The sequence below is a fragment of the Gekko japonicus genome, unplaced genomic scaffold (assembly GCF_001447785.1).
Source record: "Gekko japonicus isolate JY-2015 unplaced genomic scaffold, Gekko_japonicus_V1.1 scaffold9, whole genome shotgun sequence".
NCBI lineage: Eukaryota > Metazoa > Chordata > Lepidosauria > Squamata > Gekkonidae > Gekko > Gekko japonicus.
In genome coordinates, this window is record NW_015168044.1 from 2,840,394 (window position 1) to 2,854,969 (window position 14,576).

Consider the following 14,576-nt stretch of genomic DNA (forward strand, 5'->3'; position numbering starts at 1 on the left):
CAAACAAATTAATATCATTGGACACATTGGACAAATAAATTTTATAAATATGTTTTACACCTTTTGTTTTTATTTTTGCAGTCTCGTTTAATGTTAATCAAAAGCAAATTTGCATATTTTAAAAATAAAAATGTGTTTGTAATATCTGTTCATGTCTTGTGGCTCTCAAATAATTGACATTTATTCTATGTGGCTCTTACGTTGAGCAAGTTTGGCCACCGTGCTCTAGGCAGTGAATCTGCCTCTCCTCAGAGACTGCCGCACCTGGAAATGTGGCAGCTTCACCTAGCAAGGAACGTTGGCTACAGCCCTGTTGCTGTATTTACCTTGTTTCATCACTGCCTGCTCATGCTTTCTCCCATATTGTTTTGCCATGCCCAACTCTGCACACCACTGGAAAAGAGCATCCCAATTCTTTCTCACATGTCACAGCCCACCAAGTATTTTGCCAAGGTGCCAACTACGGTTTGAGAAATTCCTAGAGATTTGGGGGTTTGGAGCCTGTGAAGGGACCTCGACCAGAGTATAATACCATAGAGTCCACTTAGGGTTGCCAGCCTCCAGGTGGGGCCTGGGGATCTTCCTCTTTTACAACTGATCTCCAGCTGACAGAGATCAGCTCCCCTGGAGAAAATGGCTGCTTTGAAGGGGGGACTCTATGGCATTGTACCATGCTGAGGCCCCTCCCCTTCCCAAACCCAACACTCTCCTGGCTCCACCCCCAAACTCTCCAGGTATTTTTCAATCCAGACCTGACAACTCTAATCCCACTCTCCAAAGCAGCCATTTCCTCCAGGGAAAGTGATCTCTGTTGTCTGGAGATCAACTGTAATAGCGGGAGAGCTCCATGTTCCACCTGGAGGTTGGCAACCCTACTATTGCTTTGATACAAGGCTGAAGAATTAGATAAAGTCAGCATTGAACTGTGATGTGTGAGTCTTAGTAACATAAAGGGAATGATGCAGTTTTAATTGGCAAAACAGTGGTGTCACATGAAGAAATTTACACACAAGTAGGGTTGCTAACAGGCCTGGAGAAAAATGTTCTGTCTCTTTAAATAATGTCTTAATGTGATGTTATTTACTTCCATGCCATGAAAAGCTTGAACTGCTTATGCTTGCAGTGCATTGAACCCCAATTAGGGACAGTATTGCTCCTAATGAAGGTTTAATGTGCAGTGACAGGCACTTTACGTTTTTCCATGGCATGGAAGTAAATAAAATTCCATTAAAATTCTATTAAAAGGAAAGGACATTTTTTTTCTCCAGTCCTGTTGGCAACCATACGAAAACTAACTGCTCTAACGGACTGCCATTAACCAACCCAGGCTGAGCCACTGCCCCCTATATATACAGGGGGTGGTGGCTGAGCCCTCCCCTTGCCCAATTTTGAATCTATCCAGCCACAGATGACAAGGGGACTTCAGTTTAAAAATTGCATCCCAACGGCAGCTTCGAATCACGCAGAAATCCAAGAAGAGCCTTTATGTCACGCCCCCCGGAGGTCGGTTATGGTCTGTACTATTGGTGAAGGGTAGCTAGGTGAAAGACTAGATTAAAACTCTTTCCTTTCATGGAAGCACAAGGAACTTTATTAGCTAGTAAACCCCACTCACTTTAATTCACGCTACTTCTGGATAAGCGCGTACTTTAACTGAACACTGCTGAAGTGACGGATTTAAGGAAGCTTTCCCGACTCCCCCCCCCTCCAACAAAGAACTTGGACAGTTCCAAACCTAACGACTGGGGAAGGGAGGAAAACCGAGTTATCGACCAATGGGAGGTCAGTTAGTATCGGCGCGCCGTGAAGGGTAACGTCGCCGCATGCTGCCTAGTAGGCGGAGGTGCGAAGCGAGGAAGGTTGGTATTGGGGGGACTGTCTCACCGCCCCCGCCTTCTCTTCCTTGTCCTGGAGGGAATTCGGGTTGAGTTGTTTGCGCGCGCGCAAGAAAACGGATTATACTAAAGTAAGATAAAGTAGTGAATAGTTATTTTGATTGGTTTTAATGAGTATCTCATTAATGGAGGAGTGTTGGGGAGCAGTGCGGAGAGGTGTTAATGAAGAAAAGAAAGGAATGAGTAGATCTGCAACGTAGTTCAGTATCTCCCCCCTCATTTTCCTCTGTGTCGTCATTTACAGGCTTTAGAAACAGGTTTTCTGGAATAAATTTTCCTTAATTCAGTAGGGCTAATGTACATATAAGTGTGTCGCCGTTCAACTTAATCATTCCTGTGTCATTTCCTCAGCAACAAATCCTACTGAAGTCAGTGGGACTTACTCCCTTGGTAAGTTTGTTGGATAGTGTAGGTATATTTGAAATTCTAGCTTGCTCTGCCCCTGTGAGGCACCAGGCCTTCTTGTCCCCTCCTTACCTTTCAGGGGCTGGTTTGCTAATGGGAGCTCATTGCATGAGGAATACTGCCCATTCACACGTTTATGGTACCAACACAGATATGGAGATACCTGTGGTACTTTATGCATTTCCTTGTATTCATCCCTGTTGTAGTTGTCCTGGATATAGGTGCGACTGGATTGTTGCCTACAGTTGGAGGCTCTGGTTTGGACCATAGAAGATTTTTTCCCCTGTCATCCTCTGTAAAGAGAAACCAGTACTGTTGAGGGTCAAGAGAAACAAAACAAAAAAGTGGAGAAGAGTCCTTCTGCCAGGGATAGAAGACTACAGGGTAAGGAGAGGTATAGTATTTTTTCTAAAAACCGATCTGAGGCATTAGGTAGATGGGATGTGGGGGTGGATTTAGGGTTGCCAAATCGGCCCGCGGGTGGGGAATCCCCCGCTTTGGAGGGCCAATTTCCGATGTGATGGAATTTGGCCCCGGGGGGAACCCCACCCCCCGAAGCTGCGTCACCAGAGGTGATGCACGACATAGGACAAGTTTGGGGCGTGGCCCAGATCGTCGGGGGGGGGGACCATATGGTTTCCCCTCCGATGACCTTGGGCGCGCCCCCAACGTGCTACGTCGCGCATCACTTCCGGCAATGTTCCGGCGGCGCACGCACACACGCCCAGCCAGCTCCCGGAGTGAGAAGATGCTCCCCCGCCAGTAAGTGGATTAAATTTGGCAACCCTAGGTGGATTTGGCCTGGTAGATGAGTTAAATGCACCACTGTAGCTTTTGTTATTTCTTACATTTATTCTTGTCTGTTGTGATGTTGATGTACTTGAGACCACTAGCCTTTCAGATGATTCTTTAGCATGTATTAGTGTGAAATGTGCCTTATATCTTTTGTAGCAGTGTCATCATGCACCCTGCTAGACCCTTGTTCCGGGGTGGTGCTGCTTTCCCAATGTCTCATGATGATAATGTGCCTGAGTCTCAGCCACAGCTGCCTGTGGCTGAAAACATCACATACAGCAGAGGAAGGATCTTTCCTTCACTTGGAAGAATGCAGGGACTGCAGGAGATGGTACAAAAGCCACCTGGGAGTATACAACAGGTAAATGGCAAGTACAAATTTTATAGTCATTTTCTGCTGAAATATTTTGTTGGTCAGTATAGTGCCTCAAGTGGTTAAGACGCTGAACTGCAGGCTGTGGAAGGTCAGTAGTTCAGCAGTTCGAGACCCGAGAGTGCCGCATGACGGAGTGAGCTCCCGTCTCTAGTTCCAGCTCCTGCCAACCTAGCAGTTCGAAAGCAAGAAATTGCAAGTAGATAAATAGGGACCAATTCGGTGGGAAGGTCACAGCGTTCCGTGCGCCTTGGTGTTTAGTCATGCCGGCCACATGACCACGGAAACGTCTTCGGACAGCGCTGGCTCTTCGGCTTTGAAACGGAGATGAGCACCACAACCCTAGAGTCGGACTCAACTGGCTTTCGAGCAAGGGAACCTTTAGCTTTACAGTGGCTCATACTAGAGCAGTATTCTGACTATAGAGGCAACTATACCATAGGATACTTAGGAAAGTGACGTTAGGAATTTCTGTGTTCCTTTAAAGTAATTTGGTTGCGATTGTACTGCAAATTAATCGATCCTGCGCAAGCAGGGCTTTTTTTCTGGGGGAACATGCCAGAATGGAGTTCTGGAACCTCTTTGACAAAATTCTTTTAAAACTATTTAAAAGTTCATGAGTTTTCAGTATACAGATTGAAAACTTAATTTCTCTCTTGAGAGTTCCGACACCTCTTTTTCAAAAGAAAAAAGCCCTGTGTGCAAGGAACAGTCAGTGCAGGTAAACAAAAGCATTTTTTTTAAACCCAGAAAAATTTGGCAAATTGGTACCTCTTCTAGGGATGCCTGTAAGAATAAAATCTGGTTAAGCGAGAGTGGGGAATCAGCCAGAAGAGGAGGGAGAGTAGGGCAACACAGACTCACTGAAGTGGGGGAAATCAGGCCAAAACATCATTGATTACAGATTCCTTGGATTACGGTGTAATATGGTTGAGGAACAACCTGGCTGCTGGCAGCATCCCCTCTCCCATGCCTACTGGATTTAGTGGCTGGCTGATGGTATATCAATATCAGCTGCTGAAACTTTTCTTCTGCAAAAAGCATTCTTTGTTTAAGAATGAGTTTCTCAATACATCTCTCATTAGCAGCTGGTCTGATTGGCTTTAAGCTTAGCCAAGGCTTTGTAATGTTTTGGGAATTTTTTCTCCTCTTTCGCCTTCAGGATTCTTGCACATCTGCTTCAACTCTAACGTCTATGTTCCGAGGACTAGGTTTTGCAGAGCCCCCTAGACATCCATTGGGTAAGTCAAACTTGCTGCATGGTAGTCTGTTCCTCATGCTTCACCAATATTTGTTTTTGACAATTTTAAATTCTTAAGCCAAATTACATTTTACTTTGATTGTTTTCTTTATGTGTTCTATTCAGGACGAGGAGTTTTGGGTAGAGGGATGGGTGATGTGGAAATCAAACCCAAAGTGGAGTTACCAGACCAGGCTGGACTTACACAATCAAGAGGAGGGTCAGCTGGAGACTGCAAGGTGGAAAGAACACTTTTAGGCCGTGGAAGGTAGTAAAGTGATCGTAAAGGGAATGCAATGGGACAAAATAACATCATTCATCCAGAGTTTTAACCCCCCCCTTCCATGACAAAACAATAATTAAACTAAAGTAATTAAACTAAAATCCAATTAAATTAAAATCCAGTTAATTTAATACACAGCTTTTGGCATAAAAATCCACCATGTTAGTAGAGTTCACTGTGTTGTTGGTAGAATTACATTATTGAAATGTCTGGTGGAATAACTCGTGTTTTACATGCCCTGTGGAATGCGGCTAAGTCCCACAGGGCACAAGTCTCCCCAGAAAGAGCATTCCACCAGGTTGGGGCCACAATGGAAAAGGCCCTCACCCTTGTTGCACTTAGACAGGTAAATCGAGGGCCAGGCTCCACCAAAAGTTCACGTGTGGCTGAACAAAGACACTGAAAGTAAGTAAGTGTGACCTGATAAAAAGGAGGCATGTCTGATCATATTAGTTGGACGAGTATCTTTAATACAACATTTAAAATGGATATGGTGATAATGTTGCTCTATGTGGATTTGTAGTTACATATTCTCAAGTGTACAGGTACATTAGGCAATAATGAGGCTTGTCCCTTTGAAATGATGTGGGATGGCCTCAGCTATCTAGTGATCAGATTTTAATCAGAAGGGCCTAGTGACAGAGTTGTCAGCTGACTATCAGTGGAGTTCCTGAATCTGATCAGTATTGCTTGTATATGGATCTGAAAAAAGAAGAGATTGGATTTATACCCTGCCCTTCACTACCTGAAGGAGTCTCAGAACGGCTTACAATCTCCCTTCCCTTCCTTTCTCCACAAAAGACATCCTGTGAGTAAGTGGGGCTGAGAAAGCTCATGAAAGAGCAGCTCTGAAAAAACTTGTGACTGACCCAAGGTCACACCAGCAGCTGTATGTGGAGGAGTGGGGAATCAGCTCCAGTTCTCCCAGATTAAGAGTCCATGCTCCTAATCAAACTCACAAGCTTTAATATCAGTTCTGAGTAAACATGTGGTCATAATTTTTATTTTGCTGTTCTTCTGTAGCTTTTTACTCAGAAGTTGCTGTTTCTGTGATATAGTCAAATTTTATACAGGAGATAATAATCCAGAATACTTTATTGTTCCGTTGCTCTTTTAAAATAACAACAAGCTACCTTGTAGCAAACTTTTGTTGGAATTTGGTTCTATTAGTGGAGACCAGAGGCAAACTGTATTTTGGATCCTCCTTGTACAGAGGTTTTCTTTCTGTAACACAGTATGTCATGTGCTTGAAAAGCTTTATTGCATTTGTGCCCTTTGTATTTCTCTAAGATGACAAAGAATGACTTGTCCAAAGCCACATAGTGAGTTTTATGGTTGAATAAGTATTTAAACCTGAATCTTCCACATCCAAAACAAGCAGTCTACTGCTCTTCAATTGCATGAAGTAAAAAACCTGCTGTTAAGAATTATTTAAGGCTCTGCTTTTAAAGCTCTGATGCTGCTTGACTGTTTGTAAGGAAACCAGCTCTGTACTGTGTGTGTGATTTTTCCCTAATTATTCAGAGTACTTGGCCTCAAGGAAGGTGAAACACCCTTTGTTGCCCTTGGAAGATCAGCCATGATACTTGGTGGGGCCCATGGAGACATCTCTGCCTTGAGTGTGGGAGTTCTGCAATCAGCACCACTCAAAAAACCCAGTCCAGAGGTTCCTCTAGCAGTTTCTGATGAACAGCTGGCAAGAAAGTAAGTGTGACCTGATAAAAAGGAGGTATATCTGATCATATTAGCTGAACAAGTATCATTAATACTGCACTTCAAATAGATCTGGAGGTAGTGTTGCTCTATATGGATTTGTAATTATATGTTCTGAAGTGTACAGTATTGAGGATGAGTCATGTTTTAGTAATCTGAAGGAATGATTGCTGTGACATGCATTAATTGGACTGACCTTGAAAACCATGCAAAAGTTGTAGCTGTTGCAAAATGTGGCTGTCCATCTTTTAGCCAGTATTGTCTGTCATAAACTACTTTGGCTTGCAGTTAGCTTCCAGGCACAATTCAGTATACGGCTAATTACATGTAAAACCCTAAAAGTTTTGGGCCAAGAGTATTATATATTGCTATAATCCTGCATGTCTTGAAATTGTCAAAATATTCTGCTCTTAAGTAATTTACAGAATGTGATTTGTGTGTTCAGAATATTTCTGTGCTGCCTCAGAGTCTTGTTTGAGATGACTTACAATTAAAATAATACAACACAGAAAGCAACTTTTAAAAAACAAACATTGGATATAAACATAAAAACTACAAACAGACCTCAGATCAGAAACAGACCATTTTAAAAAGCTGTTAAGATAGAACTGCTAATTAAAGGTGTAGGTAAAAAGATGTGCTTTGGCCTGGCACTTAAAAGAAAGTAAAGCTTGGTGCCAGGTGAGCCTCAAGGAGGGAGGGTGTTCCAAGAGTGAGGTGCCACCACAGAAAATGCCTTGTCTGTATTGGCCACCTGCCTCACCTCTGAAGGTGGGGAAACTGAGCACAGCTTGAAAGGCAGGTCTTTTTTTGTTTGTTTTAAACAGTTTTATTAAAAACTAAAATATATTTTACAGACTGCCATCCTTTTTTATTCAGGGTTTACAGATAAATTAAAGGGAAAAGATACAGAAATAGAAAAATATAAAGAAAAGACTTCTGATTTTTTTCTATGACAAATATAAGTAAAATTGCTCTGGCTCTTCGACTTGGAGATGGAGATGAGCACCGCCCCCGAGAGTTGGATTAAACTAGCTTTCGAGCAAGGGAAATCTTTACCTTTTTAAACCTATTATTGCAACCAATTATTAATTCTCTTCTCCCTCCTATTTACAGTTTTTTTCCTTTTCCCTTAATCATCAAATCCACAAATGAACAGTTCATTTTTTTCCTTTTCATGCAAAAAGTCTTTAAGGGGTTTCCAATTGGCAATAAAGGTAGATAATGTCTTTTCTCTCATCAAACAGCAAGTTTAGCCATCTCTGCAAATTCCATTAACTTCATCAACTATTCCTCCTTTGTAGGTAATGTTGGACTTCTCTGATTTTGTGCATATAGTAATCTCGCTGCTGTTATGTATAAAAACAAAGTTCCATGACTTTTTTCCAACTATCTGTCCATTAGGCCCAGAAGAAATACTTCTTTTTTCATTTGTACCTTAATTTTTAAAATCTTCTGAATTAAAGAATATATTTGCATCCAAAATGTTTTAGTCTTATTGCAAGTCCACCATCAATGATAAAAGATCTTTTCATGTTGCTAACATTTCCCACATATCTCTGCAAATTCCATTAACTTCATCAACTATTCCTCCTTTGTAGGTAATGTTGGACTTCTCTGATTTTGTGCATATAGTAATCTCGCTGCTGTTATGTATAAAAACAAAGTTCCATGACTTTTTTCCAACTATCTGTCCATTAGGCCCAGAAGAAATACTTCTTTTTTCATTTGTACCTTAATTTTTAAAATCTTCTGAATTAAAGAATATATTTGCATCCAAAATGTTTTAGTCTTATTGCAAGTCCAGCATCAATGATAAAAGATCTTTTCATGTTGCTAACATTTCCCACATATTTTCAAGGTATTTTTGTACATTTTGGTATATTTGGTACATTTCTCTGTGACATATACCGTCTGTACCTCATTTTATAAAAATTCTCTTTCAGACTAGAACTTAAATTTAAGACCTTCCTTCATATATTCCTATTGTTCCATTTGTATATAATGTCCAACATTTTTCACCTATTTTGTCATATATTCTTTCACTTGTTTTTCCTCTGTTTCGAATTTTAGTTGTAGTTTATGCATTTTAGCAATAACATGCTCATCATTTCTACATAATTCTGTTTCAAATTCAATTTTAGATTGTTCAAAGCCATATGTTCTTTCATCTATTTTAAACTTTTATAGTAATTGTGTATAAAAAACCCATTAACAAGTATATTCTTCTATTATCAAGTCTTTATTTCCTTTTACATTCCCCTTGAGAAAAGTAAGAACATAAGAGAAACCAATGTTGGATCAGGCCAATGGCCCATCCAGTCAACACTCTGTCACACAGTGGCCAAAAATACCAGGTGCCATCAGGATGTCCACTAGTGGGGCCAGGATACTAGAAGCCCTCCCACTGTTGCCCCCCCAGCACCAAGAATACAGAGCATCACTTGCCCCAGACCAAGAGTTCCTATCTATATCTTGTGGCTGATGGATCTCGGCTCCATATGTTTATCCAATTCTCTCTTGAAGCTGTCCATGCTTGTAGCCGCCACCACCTTCTGTGGCAGTGAATTCCATGTGTTAATCACACTTTGGGTGAAGAAGTACTTCCTTTTATCTGTTCTAACCCGACCGATCATCAATTTCATGGAGTGCCTACGAGTTTTTGTATGGTGAGAAAGGGAGAAAAGTACTTCTTTCTCTACCTGCTCTATCCCATGCATAATATTCTAAACCTCAATCATGTCACCCCTCAGCCGTCATTTCTCCAAGCTAAAGAGCCCCAAGCGTTTTAACCTGTCTTCATAGGGAAAGTGTTCTAACCCTTTTATAATTCTCGTTGCCCTTTTCTGCACTTTTCCCAATGCTATAATATCCTTTTTGAGGTGTGGTGACCAGAACTGTACACAGCACACCAAATGAGGTTGTCGATTTATACAGGGGAATTATGATACTGGCTGATTTGTTTTCAGTTCCCTTCATAATAATCCCCAGCCTATCGTTGGCCTTTTTTATTGCAGTTGCACACTCTCTAGACAATTTCATTGAGTTATCTACTACAACTCCAAGATCTCTCTCTTGGTCGGTCTCTGCCAGTTTGGACCCCATCAATGTGTATTTATAGTTAGGATTTTTTGCTCCAATGTGCATCACTTTGCACTTGGCTACATTGAACCCCATTTGCCATGTTGACGCCCAATCGCCCATCCTCGACAGATCCCCTCCCTGGTTCTCACCACCCTGAACAATTTTGTGTCATCCACAAATTTAGCCACTTTGCTGCTTACTCCCAATTCCAAATCATTAATGAACAAGTTAAAAAGGATCGGACCGAGTACTGATCCCTGTGGTACCCCATTGCTTACCACCCTCCACTGAGAACATTTCCCATAGGTTAGTGAGACAAGATCTTCCCTTACAGAACCCATGCTGAGTCTGCCTCAATAGTTTTTGTTCATCAATGTGCCTACTAATTCTTTCCTTAATAGCAGCTTCCACCAACTTACCCGGTATTGACGTCAGACTGACTGGCCTGTAATTTCCCAGATCTCCTCTGGAACCCTTTTTAAAGATGGGAGTGATATTAGCTACCTTCCAGTCCATATGAATGGAGGCAGATTTTAATGAAAGATTGCGTATTTTTGTCTGGAGATCCACAAGTTCACATTTGAGTTCTCTCAGAACTCTCGGATGTATGCTATCTGGGCCTAGTGATTTATTAGTTTTTAAGTTGTCTGTCAGTTGTAGGACCTCTTCTCTCATCACCTCAATCTGACTTGGGTCTTTCAACACCCCTCCTGAAATCAGCAGTTCTGGGGTGGGCAAGGCCTTTTCATCTTCCACAGTGAAGACAGAGGCAAATAGCTAGGAACCCAAGAGGTGCCTTTCTGGGGCTGGATAAAACACTGCTTACAGAGGTGACCTCCAGTTATTAAGGCAGCGTGAGCATGGGCCCTAAAGAAAGACAAACCAAGTGTCTCTGACATAGTGTATTGTTGGTCTTTATGTTTTTTGCGATTTGCTCCTCATATTCCCTTTTTGCCTGCCTGATCACAGACTTGCATTTTATTCGCCACAGTCTGTGTTCCCTTTTATCGACCTCACTGGCCTTTTTCTATACCTATTTGTGCCTTTCTTAACCCCAATTTTCCTAACTCACCAATTTTACCTCAGACACGTCTAGCTTTTGTATATAAACATCTATAATTTCCCATACATGTTAAGCCTGCAACCTTCGTCTTGCTGACTTGAGACCTTGCCAGGCAGTCCATATTGTTAGCCACAGTCTCAGTGGACAATTCTAATCCATTTCCTTGTAGAAAAGTAACAGCTTCATCCCAGACCAGAGACTTTTCATCTCCTGTTGGCTTTCCCCCAATATTCAGTTTAAAAACTGCTCTGCCACCTTTTTGATTTTAAGCGCCAGCAGCCTGGTTCCTTCTTGGGATAAGTGGAGACCGTGTCTTTTGTACAGCTCCCTTGTTTCCAAAAAGCATCCCAGTGCCTAACAAACTTGAACTCTTCCTCCCTACACCATTGTCTCATTCACGCATTGAGACTCTTTATTTGTCCCTGTCTCTCTCGAGTTGCAATGCTTGGTATTGGGTGGGAAATAGACATTGTGAGTATTTCAGAAACTTGGTGGATGAGGAAAATCAGTGGGATATGGTGATTCCTGGTTATAAATTATATCGGAAGGATTGGGGGGGTGGGAAGGGTTGGAGGTGGGCTGGCTCTGCATGTCAGAGAGGGTATACAGTCCAGTAAGATTGAGAGGGTAAGAGAATTGGATTCACTTCTGGAAATGCTATGGGTTGAAATAGTGGGCCCAAAAGAAAGCTTAACACTGGGAGTTTGTTATTACCCACCAGATCAAAAGATAGAGGAGGATTATAAAATGATGAATGAATTAAAGATAGCGGTTAGACAAAATAACTATGTCATAACTGCTGCTGTTCTTTCATAATAAGGTCAGAAGTTGCTGTTGAGAAGTTCTAAAAGCAATCTTTGTTATTAATTTTAACAGCTGCTGTTTCACCAAAAAAGATCACCTGTCCACATCCACTTCATATTTTTTATTAAATCCATACAGTTTTAAACAGATGCACATTGTTATCTGAGAACATAATACATAAATATTTTGCCTCCTTTTGAATAGTAAAGCTGGAGTCAGTTCCATTTCTGGCAACTCCTCTTTCAAAAAGAGTGTAATTTGTCTTGGTTTTGTTTAAGTTTATATCCAGCAATTTTCTCAAATTCTTTGTTAGATTAGTAAGTTCAGATAGACTCTGTATTTGTTATAACAGTGTTATCTACAACAGTATTTTCAGTATCATCAACTCTCAACTAACCAATAGTACTTTCACTTTTGGGGAGGTATTTGTGTGCGTGTGTTTGCGAGCCTGGAAGTCATGGTGACTTCTGGTGATCCCCACTGGGGCTAGGACAAGTCAGAGAAGTAGCTTTGATATTACTTGCCTCTGTGTCTCAGCCCTGGTATTCCTTGGAGGTCGCCCTTCAAAGTACTTCCCAGGGTTGGTCCTGCTTAGTTTCTGAGATCTGATGAGGTTGGGCTTGCCTGGACTATCCAGGTCAGGGCAATAGAACTTGCACTTTTGATCACAATTGCAAGAGGCTCCAAATAGAAATTTAACAAGTAAGGGAATAATAGGCATAATTGGTGGTGGTCACATGCGTAAGATAATGCGGGGGGGGCTGTTTGCTCCGTAGGAATCTGACCTGCAGTTGCACGATCACACAGTCCTTGGAATCTGCGGGGCAGCCTGCCACTGCGTGATTAGATGCAACTGCGGGTGAGTCTCCCCCCCCCCCCCCCGGTGTGTTTCTGGTGCGCTTCAGTGAGGGATCGATGATTTGCATCTCCGCACTGAGGGCTCCCTATGCAGTGCGCGATGATGTGCATACCGAGATGGAGGAAAAAATAACGGCACAGAGTTGGGATGGCCTGATCAGACTATCGTGACGCCATGGGAGCACGCTGGAGCGATCACACAGGGGAAGATCCGTCCGTGGCCTGTAGCAACCCATGGCCCGTAGCACCGGACTTTTGTGGCGACGCAAAGCGGGTTGTCAATGGGTACAGGGCACTTCCCAGATGTTTGTGTCTGATCACGCCCTTTAAATCCGCCCAGCATTTGCGCCTATGGTGCGGCTAATTGTGTGTGTGATCACAACCATTGTTTCATTCCTTGTTTTCACTGAATTTTTGAGAACTTGCTGTTACTCAGAATTTTGGCTTGTAACGTATCATAAATTATTTTTGTTTGATGCAAGTTAATTGTTAATTAGATTTTGATCATAAATGAAAACTTGTTTCTTATGAATTATATTAATTTAAACTGTTTTATCCAGCTGTCATAACAGCAGCAAATAATCTGTAATCACAGTTTCACAAGACAGGGGTCAGTAAAGCTATACTGAATATGGATCTTTGCTTTATTTTAGTACTACTGAAATTGTCACTTTCTTCCATGAATCTGGTAGTCTTCACAACTACGGCATTCATTATATTTGCTAATGGTTGAATAATTTTAGCTTCAAATATCTTATTCTAAAGCAGAGACGTTCTGGTCCTGGAGCCTTTTGTAGCTTTGTCTCAGTGGGATTTTGTTTCTGGTCACAGCATTGAGCTGTATATCTGCTTCCCTGTTGTTTCATTTTCTCTTCAATGAAGCCTTGGTAAATTCTTTCAAATACTCATTTATGCTTTCAGAGAACCACTAATGAAGCAAGGTTCCAAAGGGATACCAGTCCCCTTGGCAATGAATGTGGTTAAAATACACTGTCAAAACGAAGCTGTGTACCAGTACCATGTGACATTCAGGTAAAAAATAATGAACGCTACCATTTATTTCTTTTTAAAGGGTAGCAACTTTTCAGACAGATTTTTGGTAGTCCCAATAAAGGTATACAATAAATTGCTTCCCCTCATATGGCAGCTTTCAAGTTGCTTATATACTAGGAACTTGTCTGAGTAAGGATTTGAGCTTTTTTCCCTGGGCTCTAGTCCAAATCTCTAATCACTGTGCCACCCAAATGTATTCTTGAGGTAAGTAACTGCAAGCTGATGAAATGTTGCCTTTCCGATGTTGATATTGGTAGAACTGGAATACATATCTGGCATAAGTTTGATCAATTGTGTAACGTCTGAGGGTGGGATGCTCCTGTCATTGGATTCCTTTTTATTGTAAAATGAAAGCAGTTTCTTGTAGCGAATGCTGCTTCTAAACTGCTGTTTTGTGGGAGGTATAGGTTACCTTCACAGTAAGCTTGGGTGAATGTAAGTTAAAACTCTTCAAGAAATTTTAAAGCCGCAGGGATGTGTTTTTTTGGGGTGGGGATCGGGGAAGAATTCAAATATATGTAATACTTTTCTGTCAAACCTAAGATCCTTTTGCTTTTACTATGTAAAATGCATAATGTGTAACTTGTTTGTGTGTTAAGTTCCATCAAGTCGTTTCTGATTCATGGCAGCCCTGTGAATCAGTGCCCTCCAAAATGTCCTATTGTCAACAGCCTTGCTCTGGTCTTATAAATTCAGGGCCATGGCTTCCTCTGTTGAGTCAATCCATCTCATGTTGGGTCTTCCTCTTTTTCTTTTTTTTGCTGCCTTCAACTTTTCCTAGTGTTATTGTCTTTTCCAGTGACTCTGATGTTCTTGAAATGTGACCAAAGTACAGTAGTCTCTCAATTTTGTCATTGCAGCTTCTAGGGAGAACTTAGTTCTCTTAGTTTTGTAAGTTAGTTAGCTCATAAAACTGTTAAATAGAGTATTTATGACATTAATGCGGTGTAGTAGGACAAAAAAAATGTCTTCTACAGACAAAAATGCAAACATACCCAATATTGAAGCAC

At 41.5% G+C, this 14,576-nt stretch overlaps 1 protein-coding gene across 1 annotated transcript in view; it reads left to right on the forward strand.

Annotated features, from left to right (window-relative positions):
* Positions 1 to 3,261: 3,261 nt before the first annotated feature.
* The window catches only part of PIWIL2 (piwi-like RNA-mediated gene silencing 2), a 90,770-nt gene continuing 79,455 nt past the window's right edge, over positions 3,262 to 14,576 (forward strand). Inside the window, exons 1-5 of the mRNA XM_015414184.1 lie at positions 3,262 to 3,456; positions 4,631 to 4,709; positions 4,835 to 4,976; positions 6,516 to 6,695; positions 13,435 to 13,545. Coding sequence (XP_015269670.1) covers positions 3,262 to 3,456; positions 4,631 to 4,709; positions 4,835 to 4,976; positions 6,516 to 6,695; positions 13,435 to 13,545 — 707 coding nt within the window. The remainder of the gene's footprint in view (positions 3,457 to 4,630; positions 4,710 to 4,834; positions 4,977 to 6,515; positions 6,696 to 13,434; positions 13,546 to 14,576) is intronic.